The 22832-nt window shown below is 36.3% G+C and overlaps 1 protein-coding gene across 4 annotated transcripts; it reads left to right on the forward strand.

The window, feature by feature from the left end:
- The first annotated feature begins 210 nt into the window (after window positions 1–210).
- Window positions 211–3161, forward strand: LOC131611359 (mitochondrial outer membrane protein porin 6-like). Of its 4 annotated transcripts, none has more exons than XM_058883401.1 (10): window positions 211–264; window positions 355–474; window positions 585–634; window positions 723–827; window positions 906–1177; window positions 1378–1462; window positions 2084–2158; window positions 2299–2385; window positions 2492–2591; window positions 2782–3161. In XM_058883401.1, exons 5-10 carry the CDS (start codon window positions 957–959, stop codon window positions 2859–2861), a joined length of 648 nt encoding a protein of 215 aa, XP_058739384.1. In that variant the 5' UTR covers window positions 211–264; window positions 355–474; window positions 585–634; window positions 723–827; window positions 906–956; the 3' UTR covers window positions 2862–3161. The 4 variants fall into 4 exon arrangements, with proteins under 4 accessions (XP_058739384.1, XP_058739382.1, XP_058739383.1 ...); XM_058883399.1 differs by having other exon boundaries at window positions 588–634; XM_058883400.1 differs by having other exon boundaries at window positions 217–474.
- Window positions 3162–22832: the final 19671 nt, after the last annotated feature.

Consider the following 22832-nt stretch of genomic DNA (forward strand, 5'->3'; position numbering starts at 1 on the left):
ATTATTAGAACGCCTCAATCGGACTCCTGGAACTCCAGATATGATCGTTTCCGTGCAGACTGTTATTGCTGAAAAATTAATACGAAAAACAAATAAGTGCAAAAATAAAATAAAATATAAAAACATATTAAAACATAAAAATAAATAAAACAAACCGAAGAAATGCTTGAGTACAAACATGGAAGAACGTGCATAAAAATGCACTGATCACATCACAAATGGCAGCGCGACCTCCATCTCCAGTGATATCTCCTTTTCGTCCCCGTTTGATCCTCTCCGTCTCCGATTTTTTCGATTCATGTTAGTTTTTGTTTAATATCATGTTTTAGTAACCTAATTTGTTTGATTTTACAGAGATTAACACAAATTCTAAAAGGGAAAACGAAACCCTAGTTGTAAGCAGAATAGGGTTCGAGAAGAAGAAAGTCGCACTGTAGAGAGAACTAAGGGATTGGGTAGCGCGCCATCTCCCGTGTACGATTCTTCTCCCCAACCTTCACCTTTCTCTTTTCTCTGCGTACAAATCTATCCCTTCTTCGCCTTTTACTTGAATCTTGTGGACTGGTCTTCATAAAATACTCTAGCAGTGGGGCTTGGCACTTGTGTTTATCTATGGAGTGCTTCAAACAGCAAAGTGAGTATGAACCTATAAATTGCCAACAATATCACCTATTCCAAACATGTGAAATCATAGTTAACATGTATATTTGTGTGGCTTTCAGGTGACTAAGCTTTGTGACTTGGGGCCTTATGATGGTGTTTTTTTTGTCCAGTGGACCAAGGAGGGTTCTTTCATATCTATTGGTATAAACCTTGGTCAAGTTCAGGTACCTTGTTAGCGATTAGCTTCATTAGATTTTGTTTTATCCATCCATGTATTTGAAATAACATATTTTGTTTCCAAGAAATCGCCGAAAGGGGTGTCTGGAATCGAGAAAGATTAGTGCGTGATTGATATGAAGTGCAGTAGTCACAAAGGGTTTTCTGAGAATTCACAAGGTGAGAGGATTTGTAGGATTTGTCATCTGGCTTTTGGACCTGCGTCAGATGCAGCAATTGTCGTAAGTGCGAGCGCTACGAGTGGAGATTTTATTCAACTTGGTTGCGTGTGTAAAGACGAGCTCGACATTGCTCATGTTTATTGTGCTGAAGTGTGGTTCAAGCTAAAGGGAAGCAGGTATATATATTTCTGGCCAATTTCAATTTATAGATCAATTATGATAGTTTTGCATCAGCAAGTTATTGCATTTGATTGTCATGTTCATGTTTGTTCATATTATTCGAAACCATGCCCTTGTGATTGTCCTGGTGAAGATTCTTGGTTGTCGATATCATCAAATCGATTGTTCATTAGGTGCATTTCTTTTTCTTTAACAGATTATGTGAAATATGTGGCGAGACTGAAAAAAATGTCTCGGGTGTTACTACTAACGGAGTTATGGAAGAGTGGAATGATAGAAGATTCATGGACAACAGCGGTAACTCATCGCGCAGGTTTGGTGGATGCTGGCGAGCACAGCCGTATTGTAATTTCTTGATGGTGTGCCTGGTAATAGCTTTCATTATGCCATGGTTTTTTCATGTAAACATGTTCTAGCATCGGAATCAAACACTTATATATTTTAATGTGAGTTGCTGAACTTTTCTATTCATGTAATGGCTGTATTTTAATGTGAGTTGCAGGAGACTTAGGGAGAAGAAGGAAGTTGTAGAGCTTGAGGAAGATCCAGAAAGGGATCAAATAATTGTTTCTGCCTATCAGGTAATTTGGTTGGCTCTGTTCTGTTTTTGTCTTGGATTATATTTGAACTACTACTAGAGTTGTATTGTATCAAGTATGAATGACTAATATGCAAATGCTGATGATAGAGATGTTGGTTAACTAACAAAATCATGCAAGTTTTTTCATTAGATTTAGTCTGATTATGCTACTACCTGTTGGTATATGTTAATATTACATCTTCGGCGGTGCTTTGCAATTTTCTTGTAATTTTCTTAGTTTATTTGCAATTTCTATTGAGATTTATTATTGATTATCATGATTTCAGGATTTGAATTCAACCTTATTGAAGAGTAGAGGACTTTCTCCGGAGATATTGCTGCTCAAATTAAGCACAATAACAAATCTCTTCATTTCAAAGTTGATACTGAATCAAATGTACATACTCTCTCGATTTTCGAGTGCGATTTTCGAGTGTGATTTTCGATTTTGTTGATTTTAAGTTAAGTTATATATATTTTTCTGCTTTGCTTAGTTGTGTTGTAATGTTGTAATATGTATATGTATATGTTCTTCAGGTGTTGACGATATTTACTCTCACAGATTTCGTGACTTCTGCTAAAGTCGTTGCTTTTATTCGATTACCTGATTACAAATCCGGCAAGGTACAGAGGATTGTTTTGTATATGAGATTGGATTTCGTATTTGAAAAATAATCATAGGATTTTATACTTTTGGAGTTTTGATGATTGTGTATTTTGTTTCATGTAGATTGAAGTTCAATATCTTCATGATCATGCTGGTTTTACTACTGCTGTTGATTTGAGTCGCAACCCTGCTATTGATTTTTCTGTGACAATTGGTACTCCTGGTATTCAATTTACATGTTCTGATTTATGGAATCATGGGTAGTTTATTTAGTACTCTATTCAGTTTGTAACTTGAGTGTTATGATTTATACTGAATAATTGAATGATAATAGATCTTGTATTGTTTTACCGGAGTCCGAACTAAGACTGATGACATTTTTTAATTTGTGGGTATCCTTTTATCTGATCTAGATCTTCAGGACGACTGTGAAGATAGGGATTTATTGAATGGACTTAGTGAAGATATCTTAGAACTTTCATCGTCTGGTTGAAGAGCTCGCTATAACTTTAACTGAGTCCAACATTCAAGCAGCAAGCATGAAGGTTAGTCCACTAATCAACCATTTCTAAACATTCTTTTCTAGGGTTTTTGGATACTTGTTTCAAAGAACCTGCGAGAATTGAGACACTAGTAATTTTGTAACCAGGGCAGAATAACATTCCCATTGAAGTCATAATATATTAATGTCATATAATAATAATTTTAGCTATATTTTTCATTTACATGGTTTTGATCCCAAGCTTCAAGCTTTCCCATGTGGCTCTGTATTAATGTTAAGCTTTGGTTCATAAAGTTACAAAATAAGTGCAGTTTTTTTCAACTTTGGTTCTAAAAGTTGAAAAGAGTTCTGAATCTTAGTTTCTCGAGAATTACCATATTGCATTATCTCTTGCTTTACTTGAAGTATTAAAGAAAACACATGTTTTTATGGAGAAACTTTTGGTGATGGTAAGTTCCTGAAAAATTAAATTTGTTATTATGTTAATTCCAATGTGAATCAACTCTTCTGTGTCTTCTTACATTGTGCATAAAGTCATTTGCGTTAGTTAGTGTTTTAGTGAAATAAATGAAAGCAAGTTCAACCTGTAGAGGATAGAGAATTTTAGGTTCATGAATTTAAAAAAAATAAAGTCACAAATATGGTGTCTTTGTGATTGATTATTTATGTGCTACAAGAAAATATGATGAAGTATATAACAATTGTAAAATAAGGATGCTCAACACCTCATAAATCGTGTCAGCTCGCACATTTGGTTTAGTGGTGGGTCCTCATGATTGATGCTTTATTTTTAATAAGGTGTTCTTAGACTAGATCTTAGTGTGTGTGCATGTAATTGGGGTTTGAATTGAGGTTCTTCATTTTTTCACATTGTTTGTGTTATAAATAATTTGCATGTGGCTCTAAAGTTTGAGCATAAAAGTAGTAAAGGGTGTAATTATGGACCTCATTCTGAGTGGCAGGTTTACAAGTGAGTGTGCACTAATTTTTTTCCTTTCAAGGTTCAGTAGATTTATTACAGTTGTATGTAACTAAAGTCATGTTTTTGTTTGTTTGTTTGTATGTAGTGTATTAGGTGGTAGTCATGGTGTCCCACGAGTTCATTACAAAGGACGACAAGGTGATTTCTATATTATGTGTTGTGAAATTTTTTTTTAGAGAGGGGTATGGGTGTATCTCTTGATGTTTTTGTAACCTGGAATTGTTTGGCAGGTCATGAATTTCTAGCAATTAGTTATCCTTCCTATAATTGTAATATGAGTGGAGCTGATCATTGTAAAGTCTCTTCATACATTTAGAAATCAAAATTCTAACAAGGAACATTTCATAATTGTTATGAAATTATGACAGTAGTTATTATGAATGTAATTATACATTGTGTCTTATATACTTTATTTTACAACTTTATTTTTTGTTTTCTATTTATGACTACACACAATGATATATATATATATATATATATATATATATATATATATATATATATATATATATATATATATATATATATATATATATATATATATATATATATATAGGGAGCATATCAAGTGAGAGCATTTTTAAATGAGAGATGAGAGGAAGAAATATCAACCATTGGATTCATCAAGAGAGAGAAATTAATAGCTTCATTAATGTAGTAATATTCTCTCTCTTGATGAATCCAATGGTTGATATTTCTTCCTCTCATCTCTCATTTAAAAATGCTCTCATTTGATATGCTCCCTATATATATATATATATATATATATATATATATATATATATATATATATATATATATATATATATATATATATATATATATATATATATATATATATATATATATTAAAGGACATATTTATGTAATGATACAAATAAATCGTGGCTAGATAAATGGTTTAGAAAGCATAACATATAACAACAGTTTTAAATAGGTGGTCATAACCAAACCGTGGCTATATCTTGAACTAATACTGTGTCGTAAACGTTAAAATGAAACCGTGGCTTTACCATATAGCCACAGTTTTGAAGTCATGGCAAATACAAACCGCGGCCTTAATCAAGCTACCTAAACCGTGGCCTAAAAAAGCCACGGTTGTAAAAAAGGCGTGGTCTATACCAAAAAACCGTGGACTTTACTTTAGGCCACGGCCGAATACTCCACAGTTGGATTTCCGTGGCCAAACTGTGGCCTCAGCGTTACGCCACGGTTATTTTGCATATAGCCTCGGTTTTCTGGTCGTGGCAGGAGACCTTTTTTTTTCTGTAGTGTACCCATCAATCCTTATAAGCTTTCCTTCAACCATGCAATCTCATACCAGCACGGCCTCAGGATCCCTCTCATTTTGATGTGGCAACCACTCCTTGCGATATTCGGCCTCGAGAGCTACATGCGGTGTAACCGCCCCTCGCCTTCTTCGACCTCAGGTTAGGGATGGCAAGTAGACCCAAACCCGCGGGCCCACCCGCACCCGAACCCGAGCCAACAGGTGAAAACCCGAGTTCACTGGGTTGGGTTCGGGTGCCACCCGATATTTTGGGTTCGGGTAGTGTGAAACTCACACCCGAAACCCGAAATCACACCCGCTTATATATATATATATATATATATATATATATATATATATATATAAAATATTGTGGAAAGTTGTAAGAAAATTGTAGAAAAAAATGTATTTTGTGTATTTTGTTACGGGTTTGGGTTTGAGTGAAAAAACCCGAAACCCAGCGGGCGTGGGTGTTGTTTTGCCACCCGAACAGCATTTGAGTTTGGGTTCGGGTGCGGGTTTGGATAGTGTGAAATCCGCATCCGACCCGATCCGTTGTCATCCTACCTCGGGTGTTACATCCCACCTCTACTGACATTGTTGATTGTGATAAAAAATTTTAAAAATTATTAATCAATATTTTAATTATTATATATAGAAAAATAAATTTTAAATTTTACAAAAAAATTAATTAATCAAAATATTTTTACAGAATAAATTTAAATTAGTAATATATTTGATGACAGTAGTATGTTTTTCTTTCCATCCTACTAAAGTGAGTAATTGGTAGACATTGTTAATCAAACACCACTCTGTACTAATTTTTCGATGAGTAATATATTTTGAGAGTATAGTATCATCGTAAATTCTATCCATCTTCTTTAAATGACTGTAAAGGATCTACACTATCATGTGTTTACAATACAACCATATAAAAGAAGCAAATTACAAGACTCAAAGATCAGCCACCATATGAATTTCAACTATACATTATGGTCAAATTTTAATAGTGGGTCAACGAAATGAGAAGCCTATTATTTTTTTCAAACTTCAAAGCCGAAACTTGGTGGCAGTTTCTTGCCCGTTTGTATAATCAAAACAAGCAAAAACAGCACAATTGTCGTGAAGTGTAATTGTCAACTCAATTTTAAATTGACTAAACATCTTTTTGGAGATTCTTGGTATCAAGCTAGATAGCAATTCAGGAAGCTATACAATTTTGATATATCTCGTTTTATATCTACTGTATTCTTGTATTTTGGTGCTACTTAAGGGTCGACCAATCCTTACTTTAGGTTTGTTATTATTTACTTTTAATTTTAAAATGTTAATGATATGAATAATTATATTCCTATCTGTTCTGGACTGGGCCGAGCAGGCCCAACTCTTCTCACTAGTCGAGCAGACCCAAGTCATTTGGGCCCATTCACTGAATAACCGTCAAGATTTATCCACGCGCGAAGACCACGCGTCACGCAGCGGAGGATTCGGTCAACCATCTCCGAACCCTACGCTATGCTCATCCAGAACGTGAGTCTCCTGCTGACTCAGCCCTAGCACGGGACGTTCTGGCAGTTCCCTAGCACGTGGGCCTCCAGTTGGATTTGGCCCAACTAGGGAACCTTGGCCCAGCGCTGGGGGCTATAAATACCCTCTTTCACTAGAGGGTCAGGTATTCCATTCTTCACTCTCAACCCTCATTTTCTGATAGCTACTAACTTAAGCATCGGAGAACCTTGCAGGTACCCCCCTCTTGCTCTCCAAGCCAGATTCCGCTGCCTTGACGATTCTTCTGATCAGGTACGATCACTATCAATATCATTCACTCAAATAGTATATCTTTTTTAAAACATCAGTGTGTAATAAAAATAAGAATTAACGGATCCTCTTCATTTCTCAAAAGATATGGAGGTGTCTATGTTAGGCCCATCAGATTCAAAAAGAAACCCATTTGATTCAAAGACTACAAAATAGAATAAATGTTGCACTGTATTAAATTTAAGTCTATGTTATGTTAGAAACTTATGTTATGTTTTAAAAAGAAATGGCCCACGGCCCATATCATTAGGGTAGATGGAAACCCTAGTAGTATTTATACTCTATGTATGTGTTGAATGAAGTAAAAGAAAAGTTGTTATTTATGTTTTAGTCTTCTTTTGCATTCTAGATCTGAAATTAGTTAGAGAGTAGTTTATCATTGGTGCTTTCATACCTTGATCCTCTACCATCCTCCCATGGCTCCCCCCAAACCATCCAACCCACCCAACAAAGATATTATAGATGAAGCCATTGCTATTGCAGTTCAAAGCTCACGTATGCATCTCGATTCTGCCTTGAATGAAACGCAGCAGCAGATTGATGAGCGCTTCTATAGCACACACGAAGAGCTGCAGCAGCTCAAATCCAGAATGGACAGCGATTCCCAACTGGAAACTCAGCGCTATGATTCGCTGGTCTCCCTTCTCCAAATGCTGCAACTGCAACGCGACCTTCCGCAACCTACTGGAAGCGCTACCTTCCAAGCTTCAGGTATCACCCAAACCATTCCTCCACCCCCAAATATTTCTACTATGCCTATGTCCATGGTTTCTACACCTACCCACACTCCTGTTCAACAGACTACCACACACCCATTTATGACCACTCAAACTGCTACCCACAATCAACACCCTCATCTCACCGTAGCCCCACCACCACCACCCTTTACACCCTACCCCAATTTTTCCCCTAACCAGTCCCAACAGACCAGCTTTAACCCCCACATACATGTTCCCAACATATCACAAATCCCACCCTTACCTACTTTTCGTTCCCCTAAACTTGAGCTGACCCTTTTTGATGGATCCAATCCTCTTGAGTGGCTATTTCAAGCCGACCAATATTTTAGCTTTTATAATTTACCACCGGAAAATCGTTTATCCATGATTTCATTTTTTATGAAGGGTGATGCTTTAGGCTGGTTTAAGTGGATGCATCAAAATCGATTATTGACAGATTGGTTTTCCTTTACAAAAGCTCTCGAATTACGTTTTGGTCCTTCTACATTTGAGAATCATCAAGCTGAGTTATTTAAATTAAAACAAGATGGTTCTGTGGTTGATTACCAAACCAAATTTGAGAAACTTGGAAACCAGGTTGTAGGTTTACCCCCAGCAGCTATTTTAAATTGTTTCATTTCCGGTTTAACTTCGGAAATTCGTCATGAACTTGCTATTTTAAAACCTGTTAACATCTCTCAGGCAATTGGACTAGCCAAATTGATAGAGTCCAAACTAAAAGAATCACGTTCAAAATTTCCAAAACCTTTTACTTCACCCTATGCCAAACCCACCACATACCCCAACAGCCAAAAACAAGCTACCAGCACCCCTTTATCTTTTAACCCCACCGTCAAACAACCACCTAATCCTTTACCCCCAAAACTCCCTATCCGAAAGTTATCCCAAGCCCAATTACAAGAAATAAGGGCCCAAGGTTTATGTTTTAATTGTGATGAAAAATTTGTTGTGGGTCACAAGTGCTCTACTTCGAGATTTCTGTTACTGCTAGCTGATGATGACAATTTGGATGTAAACATCGAAATGGAATCTGCTGAAAGTGAGAAAGAGTCAGCCTTGGGTGACACATATTTTCAATTATCCACTCATGCCCTCACAGGGAAAATTTCGCCTCAAACACTGAAATTTAAAGGAAAAATTAGTGGACTTTCAGTTATGGTTCTAGTGGATACGGGCAGCACACACAACATTTTACAACCCCGAATCGCTCAACACCTTAATCTTCCAACCACTCCTATCTCCCAATTCTCCGTTATGGTTGGTAATGGCTCCCATTTACAATGTCAAGGTTTTTGTGAAGATGTTCAGATTGTTCTACAAAACAAACCCTTTAACCTTCCCTTTTACTTACTCCCTATTGAAGGGGCAGATGTTGTTCTAGGCATGGCTTGGCTAAGAACTCTTGGAATTATTCAGGCTGATTTCTCCATTCCCTCCATCACTTTTACCCATTTAGAAAAGCCCATCACACTTAAAGGTGACCCAACATAAAACCCCACCCAATCGAGTTTACACCAATTTCGCCACTTACTCCACACAGATTCGGTTGCCTCTTTACTCTTAATGATTTGTCAACCTATTCTTCCCCAACACCAACCCCCTATACCAAATGACTCACCCTTATCCGTCCTTCCACAGAACTTACATCCTGACATCATAAAACTTATCCAAACTTTTGAACCTATTTTTCACGTTCCCACTTCCCTCCCACCTACCCAACCCCATGATCATCACATCACATTACTTCCTAACACACCCCCCATAAATGTAAAACCATATCGCTACCCTCATTCACAAAAAGATGCTATGACTTCCCTCATCCAAGAAATGTTAAATAGTGGAACCATTGTACCTAGTACTAGCCCTTTTTCTTCCCCAGTGATCCTAGTCAAAAAAAAAATGGCACATGGCGCTTTTGTGTAGACTACAGGGCTTTGAATGCAGTAATAGTTAAAGACAAATTTCCCATACCCACCATCGATGAATTACTTGATGAACTAGGTTCAGCTACTATTTTTCCAAGATAGATCTACGCTCTGGCTATCACCAGATCCGGGTTGCAAAAGATGATACGCATAAAACAGCTTTTCGCACTTTCGACGGGCATTATGAATTTCTTGTGATGCCCTTCGGACTTACTAACGCACCCTCAACTTTTCAATCTGCTATGAACGACTTATTACGTCCCTATTTACGGCAGTTTGTTTTAGTATTTTTTGATGATATACTTATTTACAGCAATAATTTCACAGATCACTTACATCATTTGCAGGTTGTTTTCGAGTTACTTTACCAGAATTCATTCTTTGCCAAAGTTTCTAAATGTGTGTTTGCAGCGCAGAGCATTGACTATTTGGGTCATGTTATTTCAAAAAAAGGTGTAGCTCTTGACCCAGAAAAGGTGAAATCCATTTTGGAATGGCCCCCTCCACGTTCTCTCACGACTCTCCGAGGTTTTTTAGGGCTCACCTGTTTTTATAGACGATTTGTGCGAAATTACGCCACTCTCGCCGCTCCCCTCACCGACTTGTTACGTTCCACTAAATTTTCTTGGAGTACAGAGGTATAGATGGCCTTTACAGAGCTTAAAAACAAGATGAACGACATGCCAGTCCTTGTTTTACCAGACTTTACAAAAAAATTTGTGATCGAAACTAATGCTTCCGGAGTTGCCATTGGCGCAGTGCTGTCCCAGGATTCCCATCCGATTGCTTTCTTCAGGAAAAAGATGTGTAGTCGCATGCAATCCGCTTCAGTTTATGTTCGTGAGATGTTCGCCATTACGGAAGCTGTAAAGAAATGGAGGAAATACATTATTGGTCAGAAGTTCCATATTTACACTGATCAAAAGAGTCTTAACAATTTGCTGCTACAAAAGATTCAAACTCCGGAACAACAAAAGTGGGCATCCAAATTACAGGGGTTTAACTTTGACATCTTTTACAAACCTGGAAGATCCAATGTAGTTGCAGACGCCTTGAGCAGACAGTTCCACGAGCCCACCCTCCTTCTGTTGTCATTCTCATCACCAGTCCCAAATCTTCTTGCTACTCTCCGCCAGTTTTATGCACACGATAACATGGGTTAGAATATTGTTAAACACAGTATAGAGAGTTCTTCAGAAGGTCATTTATATAAGTTTTCAAAAGGGCTTCTATTCTACAAGGACAAAATTTACCTACCCGATATTCAACAGCTACGGCCAGACATACTTCAAGAATACCATGCCACTCCCACAGCTGGTCACTCAGGCGTGAAGGCTACATTGGCTCGTCTAAAAACCTCTTTCTCTTGGCCAGGAATGCACCTCGCAGTAAAAGAATTGGTTAAGAAGTGTGATATTTGTCAACATAATAAATATCTAACTCAGAAAAAAAAAGGGACTCATCCAACCTTTACCAGTACCACACAGAGTCTGGGACGAACTCACGATGGACTTCATCACACATCTCCCTAACTCCTACGGCCATACGGTAGTTTGGGTGATCTGTGACAGACTTACAAATTATGTTCACTTCCTCGCATTGCCATCCAAATACACTGCCAAAGACTTAGCCTCGCGTTTCGCAGTTGAGATATTCCGCCTGCATGGAATCCCTAAATCCATCATCTCTGATTGTGATCCTTTCTTCCTCAGTCAGTTATGGAAAGAATTTTTCAAAATCCAAGGAACGACATTAAAATATAGCTCTTCTTACTATCCGGAAACAGATGGACAAACAGAAGTTGTGAACAGATCTCTAGAGACTTACCTCTGTTGCCTAGTGAATGATCACCCTCGTAGCTGGTATAAATTCCTCCACCTTGCCGAGTATTGGTATAACACATCCTTCCACACGGCCATTAAGATGTCCCCTTTCAAAGCTCTGTATGGTAGAGATCCACCTTCCATTCCGGATTACACCACATGATCCGTTTCAAATGCCACCTTGGATGATAACCTGCAACTACGGCAAGAAATTTTAACACAGTTAAAGTCTAATTTTCAGAAGAGCAAGACACAGATGGAAAAACAAGTCAACCCAAAACGGATGGATGTTACCTTTAACATAGGAGATCTAGTCCTTTTGAAGCTTCAGCCGTATCGCCAAACTACTGTATCCAATAGAGTTTCGCAGAAGCTATCCAAGAGATTCTTTGGCCCTTACAAAGTCATCCGGCGAGTGGGCAAAGTGGCGTATTTATTAGATCTCCCTTCTTCATCGCGTATTCACCCTATCATACATGTTTCCTTGCTCCGGCCCTATTATGGTAGCTCACCCCCTTCCGCTCCGCCACCCCTACCGATAACGCACACTGCACCGTTTTTATTAGATGATGATGAGATTTTAGAAGGAAAGGAGGGTGAAGAGAATGGTTCTGAAAGTTCAAAGGAAGAGGAGTGCAGAGAAGAAAAAGAAGTAAATTGGAAGGAGGATGTACTTGTGACTAATAACTCACATACCAACTCCCTAAGTACTCCTCCAGATGCATTTCACTTCCCCACACGCAAAAACGATCTGATACGTTTTCGAACCAACACGTCACCCACCCAGATGACATCTCCACCGTCGAAAAACCCATACAGCTGTAGTCCTTGTCCCTTTCTCCAACAATCCACGCCTTCCCACGTGAAGGCTTTGAACGCTGCAACGCACATGGCTCGAGATTCTTTTTCCCTGGATTCCAGCCGAACCTCATCTCCTTATCTCCAATCTCAACCACACATCAGGATTTCCCCTCATCTCAAAACGACAACACAACATCACAACAACACGTTCCAACACATTTCAGCCACGCGTCCATCGCATCTCTCCAAAACAGGATTCTTGCTCCAACGGTCACATACCCTTTCAGACAGTATCATGGACCAGTGGAGAATTGGGCCGGTCCATCTGCACAGAACCTTGAGGACAAGGTTCTGATTGGGCCTGGGAGTATTGTTAGGCCCATCAGATTCAAAAAGAATCCCATTTGGTTCAAAGACTACAAAATAGAATAAATGCTGCACTATATTAAATTTAAGTATATGTTATGTTAGAAACTTATGTTATGTTTTAAAAAGAAATGGCCCACGGCCCATATCATTAGGGTAGATGGAAACCCTAGTAGTATTTATACTCTATGTATGTGTTGAATGAAGTAAAAGAAAAGTTGTTATTTATGTTTTAGTCTTCTTTTGCATTCTAGATCTGAAATTAGTTAGAGAGTAGTTTATCAGTCTATTACTATAGTTTTAGTGTAAATAAAAAATATTTGCACGTATTTTTAAAAGTTGTGACATTAATTAAACGATTATACATTAAAACTATAGTAATTGACATCTCTGTTTCTTTTGAGTAATGGTGAAGATCTTTACTCAATTAACTCATGCTTAGAATAGATTCAAACAAGAAAGTTACATAGATGAGTTTAAAAAAATAAAATAGAGACTACAAAATTACTTATGAGCTCTTCTTAGTCAATAGAAATTAGTAATCACTTCACTAAATTTTGTTCGTTTTCTTTTGTTGATAATTTTGTTCCATATGAATTTCCGAGTTGATATATTGATTTATTTGATTTTTATGAGAAAGAATATGTTACTCTCCTCTACTGGGTTGGTCCTTTGAATTTGAGTGTCTTGGATGAATGAAAAGAGTGGTGTCTCTATAATTTTTTTTTAACAATTAATACATAAATAATTGGATAAAAAACACATTTTCATTTGACATTGTATAAAAATAATATAAGTATGGATCTTTCAATCAATTTTCATTTGACTTTGTAGTGTCCCAAAAATTATGGGCCCTAGACTCATGTCCCGCGAACCTGTGCTCATGTCCACCCCTGTTCCTCTGACGAAGTGTAGTTAATGTTAGGATCAGAGGTCCACACCAAACAATCATCTATATTAATATGTAAAGAACTTAAATGTATTTTTTGGTCCTCCTAATTTAGACGTTTTAAACAATTGATCACCCTATTACAAAATATATTTTGGTCCCTTAGTTGTGATAGATTTTGGATTTTTGTAGTTCTCTCCACTTTTACAAATGTGACATGGATGATTAGGATAAAAAAATTATTTTTTATTTGGTGGCAGTGATGACTAGAATAATTATTAATTAATATGTCTTTAAATTAAATGAATTAATATTTAATATTTAATAATTTGAATTCTCTGGATTTAAACTCATTCTCTTACAACCAAGACGCAATACACATAGAGTGAAGATCCATTTTAGTCTCTCATAAAAACTGCAGAGGTCAGATTAGTCCCTGAGAAAAAAGTCTCTATTAAATCCCTTAGAAAATTTAACCGAGTCATATTAGTCCTTCCACTAATAATTTTTTCAAACCGGTTTTTTTCATACTTTTGAATCGTGATTGGACTGCCAGTGAAGATCCATTTTAGTCCCTCACAAAAAAGGGAGAGTCCAAATTAGTCCCTGAGAAAAAAAATCCCTATTTAATTTCTTACAAAGTTTAACTGAGTCATGTTAGTCCCTTTTTAAATATTTTTTCAAACGATTTTTTTCTATTTTTAAACAGTGACTGGACTCCTATTTTACGACTGTTGATTTAAAATTATTTGTGAAGGAATTGTAGATAAATCATCGCAGTACCACGATGTTATTTTTTTGTTGGGTTTATTATCAGGCTTATGGGTGGGTGACTATGATTTTTCTTGTTATGTATTCTTGTGTATTAGGTGTTGTTATTGTTTATGTTATTAATGATCTTTTAGGAAGGTTTAGTTCTGCTGTTGGGGTGATTTAGGCTAATTTTTACTTTTGTAAATAATACTTGTGGCGAAAATAATACACATGATATGTTGGAAAAAATTGGTTTATACCACATTCCTTAGGTTTTGATGATAACAAAGTATTTAATGAACAATTAGGTATACTAGGTAACCTAGCTTATGGTGAAAACTCAAACTCTGAAGACCATGTGCAAAGAAACTTAACCTCTGACCCATACTCAATTTCTGAAAGCAGATCTATCTTGTTAAGTCCAGTCACGATTTAAAAATAGGAAAAAAAATCATTTGAAAAAATATTAAAAGAGAGACTAACATGACTCAATTAAATTTTGTAAGGGATTAAATAGAGATTTTTTTCTTAGGGACTAATTTTGATATACATATTACTTTTCAACATATTTCTATTAGCTTTATAAACATTCAAATCATTTCTAACAAAAATAATATGGGGTTATATTCTAACCAAAACCTTCCAAATTAGAACACTTATGCTTCTCTACCTTCCTTGTTTCATCAATCTTTCACAGATATGGGTGTGCAAAATATCCGATTGTGATGCCAAAATCTATAATCAAATATAAATCACTTTTAAATATCCTGATATAATGAATGGTTATTAACTTATTTAGTTATTAATGATTTGGTTATCCATTCATATAATCCGGATATAATTAAATGGTTATTAACCGGTTAAATTATTTTGGATTCAATTATAATTCGGTTATTATCCAAATTCAAATATTTTAATTCTCAAAATAAATTATTTAAAAAAAAATAGAAAAAATAATTTTCAAAACTGGATTTTTTTAAAAAACCGGTTATATAATCCTAATCAAATTTATAGCCAGTTTTATAACCAATTTTGATTAAAATGTGGTTATATTTATACATCCAAATAGAGATGTCAATGGAGCGGAGCGGGGGATACATTTCCATCATAATCCCCGCCCTCGAATCTATTCCCCATCCCCGTTTCGGATCCCCGCTACAGGTGGATTTTCTCCCCCATCCCCGTCCTCGTGGATCCCCGCGGGTCCCCACGGATCTCCAAGGTTCATACGGAGATCTATAAACATGATTTTTTATTTTTTATTTTAAACTACATTAATAGTAAAAGCTTCAAAAACTAACCATAAAAAATTTAGAAATTAAAATAATCATTTAGATCTCAGTTTTTTACTAACAATACATATATATTTTAAATTTGTGTATAAGATTAATTATATGAAATGAAAAATAAACTTACATAATAATTTAAAATTATATTAAATTAAGGACATTATGCTATTTTAGGCGGGGCGGAGACTCTACGGGGCGGGGATAGTTACGCCCCCCGTCCCTGAAGTGCCTTTGAGGAGACATTGTTCCCCATCAACGCAGGGGAAAATTTCCCATCTTTTAAGCCCCAAACGGGGAATTCCATGGGGATCCCCGCTAACGTAGGCAAGTTGACATTCCTACATCCAAACAATTTAAACGGTTTTAAAATGGTTATGATTTTGTTTTTGAAAATAACCAACCATATACACCCATATTCACATATATGTAACAAGTACAATTACCTGCACAAATATTTGTTTATGAAGCATTATTGTGAGTTCAAATGTTGGCTTTGTTACATGCTATTCAATCGTAGACAATGCTATGGAACCTGATAACATCCATGGTTTGTGAAATTTGGCCGAAGCTCCAACAATTTCTGCCACTCTCTAAATTTCTCCAAGTGAATGGACATACTAAATACCTATTTCAACCCATGCCCGTAGAAAAAGGAAGAGGTTAATTCATACTCCATAAGTTCATCTACATCAGCAGCACGTGACTGGGCATAATTTAATCAAGTAGCTTACCTTTTGGGATAGATAATAATTGGTCATGGACATTCTTTTGTACTACTTGCTTCTAGCTATAAGCATCATGTTGCAGCTCTTGAGGACAAACTAAAGGCAATCTTGAACCATATTGTAAGATAAGTAGATTGTTTTTCTCCTGATCCGAACTTGAGAATTCTTAATATGGATAATGATTCTTTCAAGAGTTCCATAGCAGATTTTATATGTGTCTCAGACCATGGTTTTAAATTGCAGTTACGGCTACAGATGCGGCTACGGATGCGGTTGCAGTTGTAGGTGTTGCGGTTGCAGTCATTGTGGTTGTTACGATGCACATTTTCGCTGTTGCGATGTGAATTTTAATAGAGAGGTGATTGAAACATAATATTGAAAAACACTTAATGTTAAGTTTTTTCATTACATAAGAAGTAAACTAAGTTATAGGATTCTAATATTTTGATTTTTGATGACAATATTTGAAAAAAAAATCAAAATTGTCTGGTGTGGTTCTTAATATAGGCTGAGGCGTAATTTTAAAATCACACGATAATTACGGTTCGATGCGGTTGCAGAGACAACCGCACCCACAATATTGCAGGTGCAATTAGAGTTATAGACCACAATTTAAAACCATAGTCTCGGCCTATCCAAATAAAAATCTAAACATGTAATAACAAGTGTTGTCAAGTTAAATGATTGGGTAAGAAAGAAGGTTAGCAATAAAATACATTAAGAAAATATAATCCTTATCAATTTAATTAGTCTTAAGAACTCACAAGTATCATTACTTATTTTAAAGTTATATATTTAGTATAGAACTAAAAAAATTTCGTAATAGCATTAACGTGAGAAAAATTCTTTATGTTACCGGAAGTTGTTTGTGATGAATCAGTTTTCTGTCAAGCAAAGTGATAGAGAAGAGAAATTATTTAGATAAATAATTTAGTTATTTAAATTATGTCTAATTTTTATTAGTAGTACTTTTATAGTTATTGGGCTTTTTATAGTGTTTGGGTCTTCTAGTTAAGGATCCACTATGAATACTATATATGTAGTGTCTTTGACACAATTAAGGGTATCAATCAAAGAAATCAAAATTTATCTTTTATCTCTATTTTCTTAGCTTAATTTTAATGTCTATCTCTTTTTATTGTTGAAACCCTAATCCTATTGCCTTGATAGGAATTTCTTCCTATCAATTGGTGCTTTCATCATGTACTCAAATCCTCCTAAGGATTACCCTTATCTTACACCTTCATCTCATCAATGGAGCATTCCTCCTACCTATCCCACAAACTCCTCTTTCACAACTCCTACCACACCTTCATTTCCATCCTTTCCATGGGAACTTTTCTCACCCTATCACACAAATTCATATGTTCCAACACCATCACCAAGTTTGTATTTGAATCATGGGTGTTGCACCCCAAAATTTGTCCATCTAATTTTACTTCTAACTGGCTTAGGCTTCGCATTTCATCTGCATATCTCCATTAGGTCATCTAACTCCTCATGCATTCATTAATCAATAAATCGGGCATGAGATCAGGGATCTTGAAAGTTAGGGTTTCTCCATTTATTTGAGGCTCTAATCTTAACTCAAGCTTGATTCATCTGACTCTTATTTGAGTATTGGACTGTGGAATTATGATTCTTATTTATTGTCACTATGGGTTTCTATCATCATCTGGGGCTTAATTCAGTCGGTCCTTATCATCTCGGACAATTTGGTTCAAAGTGGGTATTACTATCGTTTGAAGTATTGGATCACCTAATTACATGGATTTTAGGTCATTGGCTTTAGTTATTATACAAGAGAAGGGTGTGGACTCATTGGATTCACTTCATCAATCCAAGTTGGTTCTTCTTTAAGTTACTTATGTCGGTTATTCGCAAGAATTGAATGAGAAAGATGGCGTTGTTTCGAGCCTAAGGATTTCTATCCACGTTCTGACTAAAGCTCATCTTGAGATAAGTCCTAGTTATGTCTGTTGGCACCATGAATTCAGGTTACAAACTTGGAAGTTATTGGAGTTTTAAATTTAATTGATACACATTGGAGGTAAAGAGAGATTCAAAGTTCAAGTTCCAAATCAAAGTCATCACCACAAAAAGGAAATAGAAGTTACAAAAAAGGAATACTATCACTCTTTACAAATCCTGTACCAAAAGGGTCATTCAAGTCTTCACTACAAAAAAAAAATCATTTTACATTGCCATCAAAACATCACTAGTGCGTGGAGAAATTTATCAGGAAAAATAAGCTTAATCTTCAAGCTTTCATTGTCATAACTAATCCCATGCACTCCATGACTTTTTGCATCACCATGATCCTGCCCAAATACTGACCTGCAACAACAAAAGACAAGAACATCACAACTCCATCTCAATTGTATGCTGCTGTTAACACAAGGAATGAAAAAAGAAAAGCAACACCAAACCAGTTCCTAAGTTAAACCAAGTGTATATCAGTACAAGGAGATTATATCATCCAACCATATATTCAATGTTCAATTCACCATTTCTCATTCAAAATTGAATTTAAGCTCAAGTATATTGTTCATCGTCATTCAGCCAAGAAGATATATTACAAGATGTCCAAAACAGGATGCATACATGCACAATTCTAAAAGCCTATGTAAACCATTTCAATAATCCAAAGGGCAAGCCAATGCAATCATCAACAGCAAGTCAATCCACTATACAAGTTCTCTTCAGCATACATAAAGGGTTCGAGAATCATCTTACAGCATCACGCCATCACCATATGTCCCCTACTAGTGCTACGGGCTCGATGTATCAGTTCGAAAACAGAATAAAATATAGTTCAACAAAACCAAAATACAATTACAGCCCTGCACATAAATTCATACATACCTAAACACTAACAACTCTTTTTTCCTCACACAAACAGAACCTCATTAAGCCACAAAAATCACAGCTTTACATTCCCAAGTACTGAGCTGCCAACAAACCGACTCTGCAGCAAAATTTATTACAGGAAATTCAAAACTGTCATCAAAATATATACCCTGCATAAGTGAGAACCCCATTCAGTTCAATTTCCAGCACTAGTTCAAACAATATTCAAATCATTCGATACAGTGGCAAAGAAGCAGATTGAAGTAGAGTTTTCTAGCATCCTAACTGTCTCTGTCTAAGTTTATTAACAGTTTTAATTATCTCTACCTTCTAACTTTTTTTAACTCAGTCTCAACCTTAGTTGATTACCTAACAGCTTTCTAACTAACTTTTGTAACTAACATTTTTCCTAACTAACTTCCAATTTCCATGTAACAAACCTCTAACCGAAAACTAACTTCTAACAGAATTTTAACCGCTTTGTAACAACCTATAACCAATTTCACCTAACAAGCTAACTGACTCATAACAGACCCATTAACTGTCACAACAGAAATCTAACTAACCTCTTAACTCTCAATCTCCTCCCTCCATCTAATAACTAACTTACCCTAATCTAATGGCCCAGATCAATTCATCTCCAATTGCTTCAACAATCACCTCCAACTATATAAACTAATCACTACTCATTCACAAAAGTCCTCCACCATTTTCTCATCTTCAACCTATCATCACCTTCAATCCTCTCTTTTTCATCTCTTCCCTCGACACACACCATTCATCTTCAATCACTCTCAGTTCCATTCCCTACACTCAAAGCTTCTCCATCAACCTCTTCAGAGCATTGATCAAGCTCTGAAAGAGGTGAAGCATAGCCTCACGCACCCTCACTGAATCTCCATATTCAATCATCTTCATACTCTCCTTACAACTCTCGTCATCACTCAACAATGCATAACGACCTAACGCAACAATCTCAGAATTACATCAAGACCGGAGAAGAAGAAGAAAGTTAAATACAAGCGAGGATTCGAAGTTACCTGAATCAACATCTCCTTTCAACTGCGTTTATTTCGCGATTCAAGCACACGGATTCTCCCCTCTGGTTTCCGCCAAACTACACAATCGCAATCTTCACTTCAGGTAAGTCTTCGTAACTCCTTGTTTCTCTATCTTCTTCACATTTTTCTTGATGCAGTATAAACGCTTGAGCTCCACTGAACGCTTTCCCCATGGTTGTTCTTTCTGGTTCATCTCCGTCTTCGCTCAATTTCAATTCGTAATTGTTAGGGTTTTTGTGTGGCTTTGTGACATTTGGTTTAGGCCGAGAGTTAGGAAGAATGAGGTGAGGCTGAGAGATCTCGATAGGGGCGGAGACAACCGGCGCTCTTCGCCGGAGAAGAGGGTGAGCCTCACCGCCGTTCCATTCGCTTGGAGTGAGAGAGAAGGAGTCTGAGAGCTGAATAGACACAACAACATAACCCTAATTTCCCCTTTCTCTTATTTTATTTCATTTTTAATAGATTCGTTTTTATTTGATAAATAATTGAAAATAATGAAAATCATAATGAATAAAGATATGAACCCAATCTTCTGGGCCTCACCGAATCCTGCATCTCATTCCCTGAGCCCATATACCATAGTCTGTTGGGCATGGTCCCTGAATCACCAAAAAACTGTCTTTGGGCCTGTCACGAATTCGCTGACTGCACCTCCCTCTGAGGCCCAGTGCCATATTTGGCATCTTCCAAAACTAACCAAAAAACATTGCTGGGCCCTGCCCCTTGCTTATCACGCCCTTATTTTCAGATTCACACTCCTCTGACTCTATATTTTAATTAATAGATTTAGGTTGGATTAGATTTTTCTCCTATTTCTTTTAAGTAATAAAAACACTAATCTTCACTTTTTCTTTTTAGGCTTTAGCATAATTTTTGACATATAAAAATAATCACTAAAATAATATTAGTTTTAGGCTATTTGTTTTAGTCTTTTACTTGATTTAGAATTCAACTTCTTTCATAAAAATCAATAAAAATAATAGTTCTTTTAATTCATTTTTGCACTATATTTTGAATCATTTGTTTTCATGTTTGGTGCTTTATTTTCAAGTCATTCTTTGGGTCACTTTTGTACTAATTTTGTATCATTGTTTACTTGTAATTTTTTACTTGTAATTGTGACTTTAATTTTCATGTCTCCTTTATTCCTAACTTTAGGTAGAAACCATGACGACATTAGGACTTAGAAGTTCCCTTCATAACATTAAGCTAGTTATTCATTTTAGGCTAGTTTTCTTCTTCTTTTTCTCTTTCGACATTAAAACATTAACAAATATAGATGCGAATCACATTAAGAAAGTGATAGAGAAATGAGTGGGATTCATTCCCTAATCTGTTTCTCAATCACTTAGTGGCATAGAAATGAGTGGGATTCATTCCCTAATCTGTTTCTCGGTCACTACTTAATGGGAGAGAAATGAGTGGGATTCATTCCCTAATCTGTTTCTCGAACATTAACTAATGGGATAGAAATGAGTGGGATTCATTCCCTAATCTGTTTCTCGAACATTACATAATGGGATAGAAGTGAGTGGGATTCATTCTCTAATCTGCTTCTTGATCATTATACATTTTTGTGTGATTCAACTCGCAGATTAATTTCCCTTAAAAATCACCAATCAAAAACATCTAAAACACTTAATAAAGGCTCAGACCTAAACAAAGTAATGAAGTGGTGCGAAACCTTGTATTGGGTTTTGTTCATCATGAAGTTACATAAAAAACACAAACCAATTTTCTCTTTTCTCTCTTGCCTCCGAGGCATTCCTTCTCTTGCCTTCAGGGCATTCTTTCTCCTAATCGGACACGTTATTTCCGCTCCATTCCCAGCTTAAGACTCCAGAGGTCGAGCAGCAAAGTGCGAATGTAACTGTTCAACTAAAAAACACAAAAACAAACAAAAACTAAAGAGCCGAACTACGGCGCTCTGATTCCTGAAAAGGATACGTAGGCATTGGGTCGCGGGGCCTAAGCGAGCCAACTATTTATAATCCTTATTTACCCCGTGTTTCTTCTTCTTTTCTTTACATGCATTCCCTTAGCACTAAGCTTTATATTTATAGATAACACACCCTTAGAATAGAACAAACATAAGTGGATCCTGTGGAGTACCACAGACGTGAGGGGTGCTAATACCTTCCCCTTGCGTAACCGACTTCTTACCCGATCTTTGGTCGTAAGACCTTTCTCTTATCCTTTCTTCATTCCAGGTTTTCTGATATTCCTTTCCCTCTTTGGGATAAATATATTGGTGGCGACTCTGTTGTTCATTCTCGCGAGTAAGATCAAGCTTCTATCAGAGAAACCCATGCCTCTTCATGGGGGCACCTTCCACCATTGGAGCCTAAACACTTTATGTTTGTCAGAGAACATTTCATTTGCATTAGAATAAGGCCAAGCTTGCCATTGTATGGATTTCTCTAGTATTTTCAATTGTACTATTTTCGTTGTTATCAAGTACTTCTCATTGTAAGAAACTCATTCTATTTGAATAAATAAAAATAATGTAATATACATGTTTTTCTCAAATCATTTCATCTTTGTCATTATGTTCATTGATACTTCAACTCATTTGACTAAAGCAACTAAAAAAGGAGAATGATGAAAAATAAAAAACACATGAACTACTAACTGTATGCTTTTGGAACAAAGATCCTGCTGACGATGTAC

The sequence above is a fragment of the Vicia villosa genome, linkage group LG6, assembly GCF_029867415.1.
Source record: "Vicia villosa cultivar HV-30 ecotype Madison, WI linkage group LG6, Vvil1.0, whole genome shotgun sequence".
In the NCBI taxonomy this organism is placed as follows: Eukaryota; Viridiplantae; Streptophyta; class Magnoliopsida; order Fabales; family Fabaceae; genus Vicia; species Vicia villosa.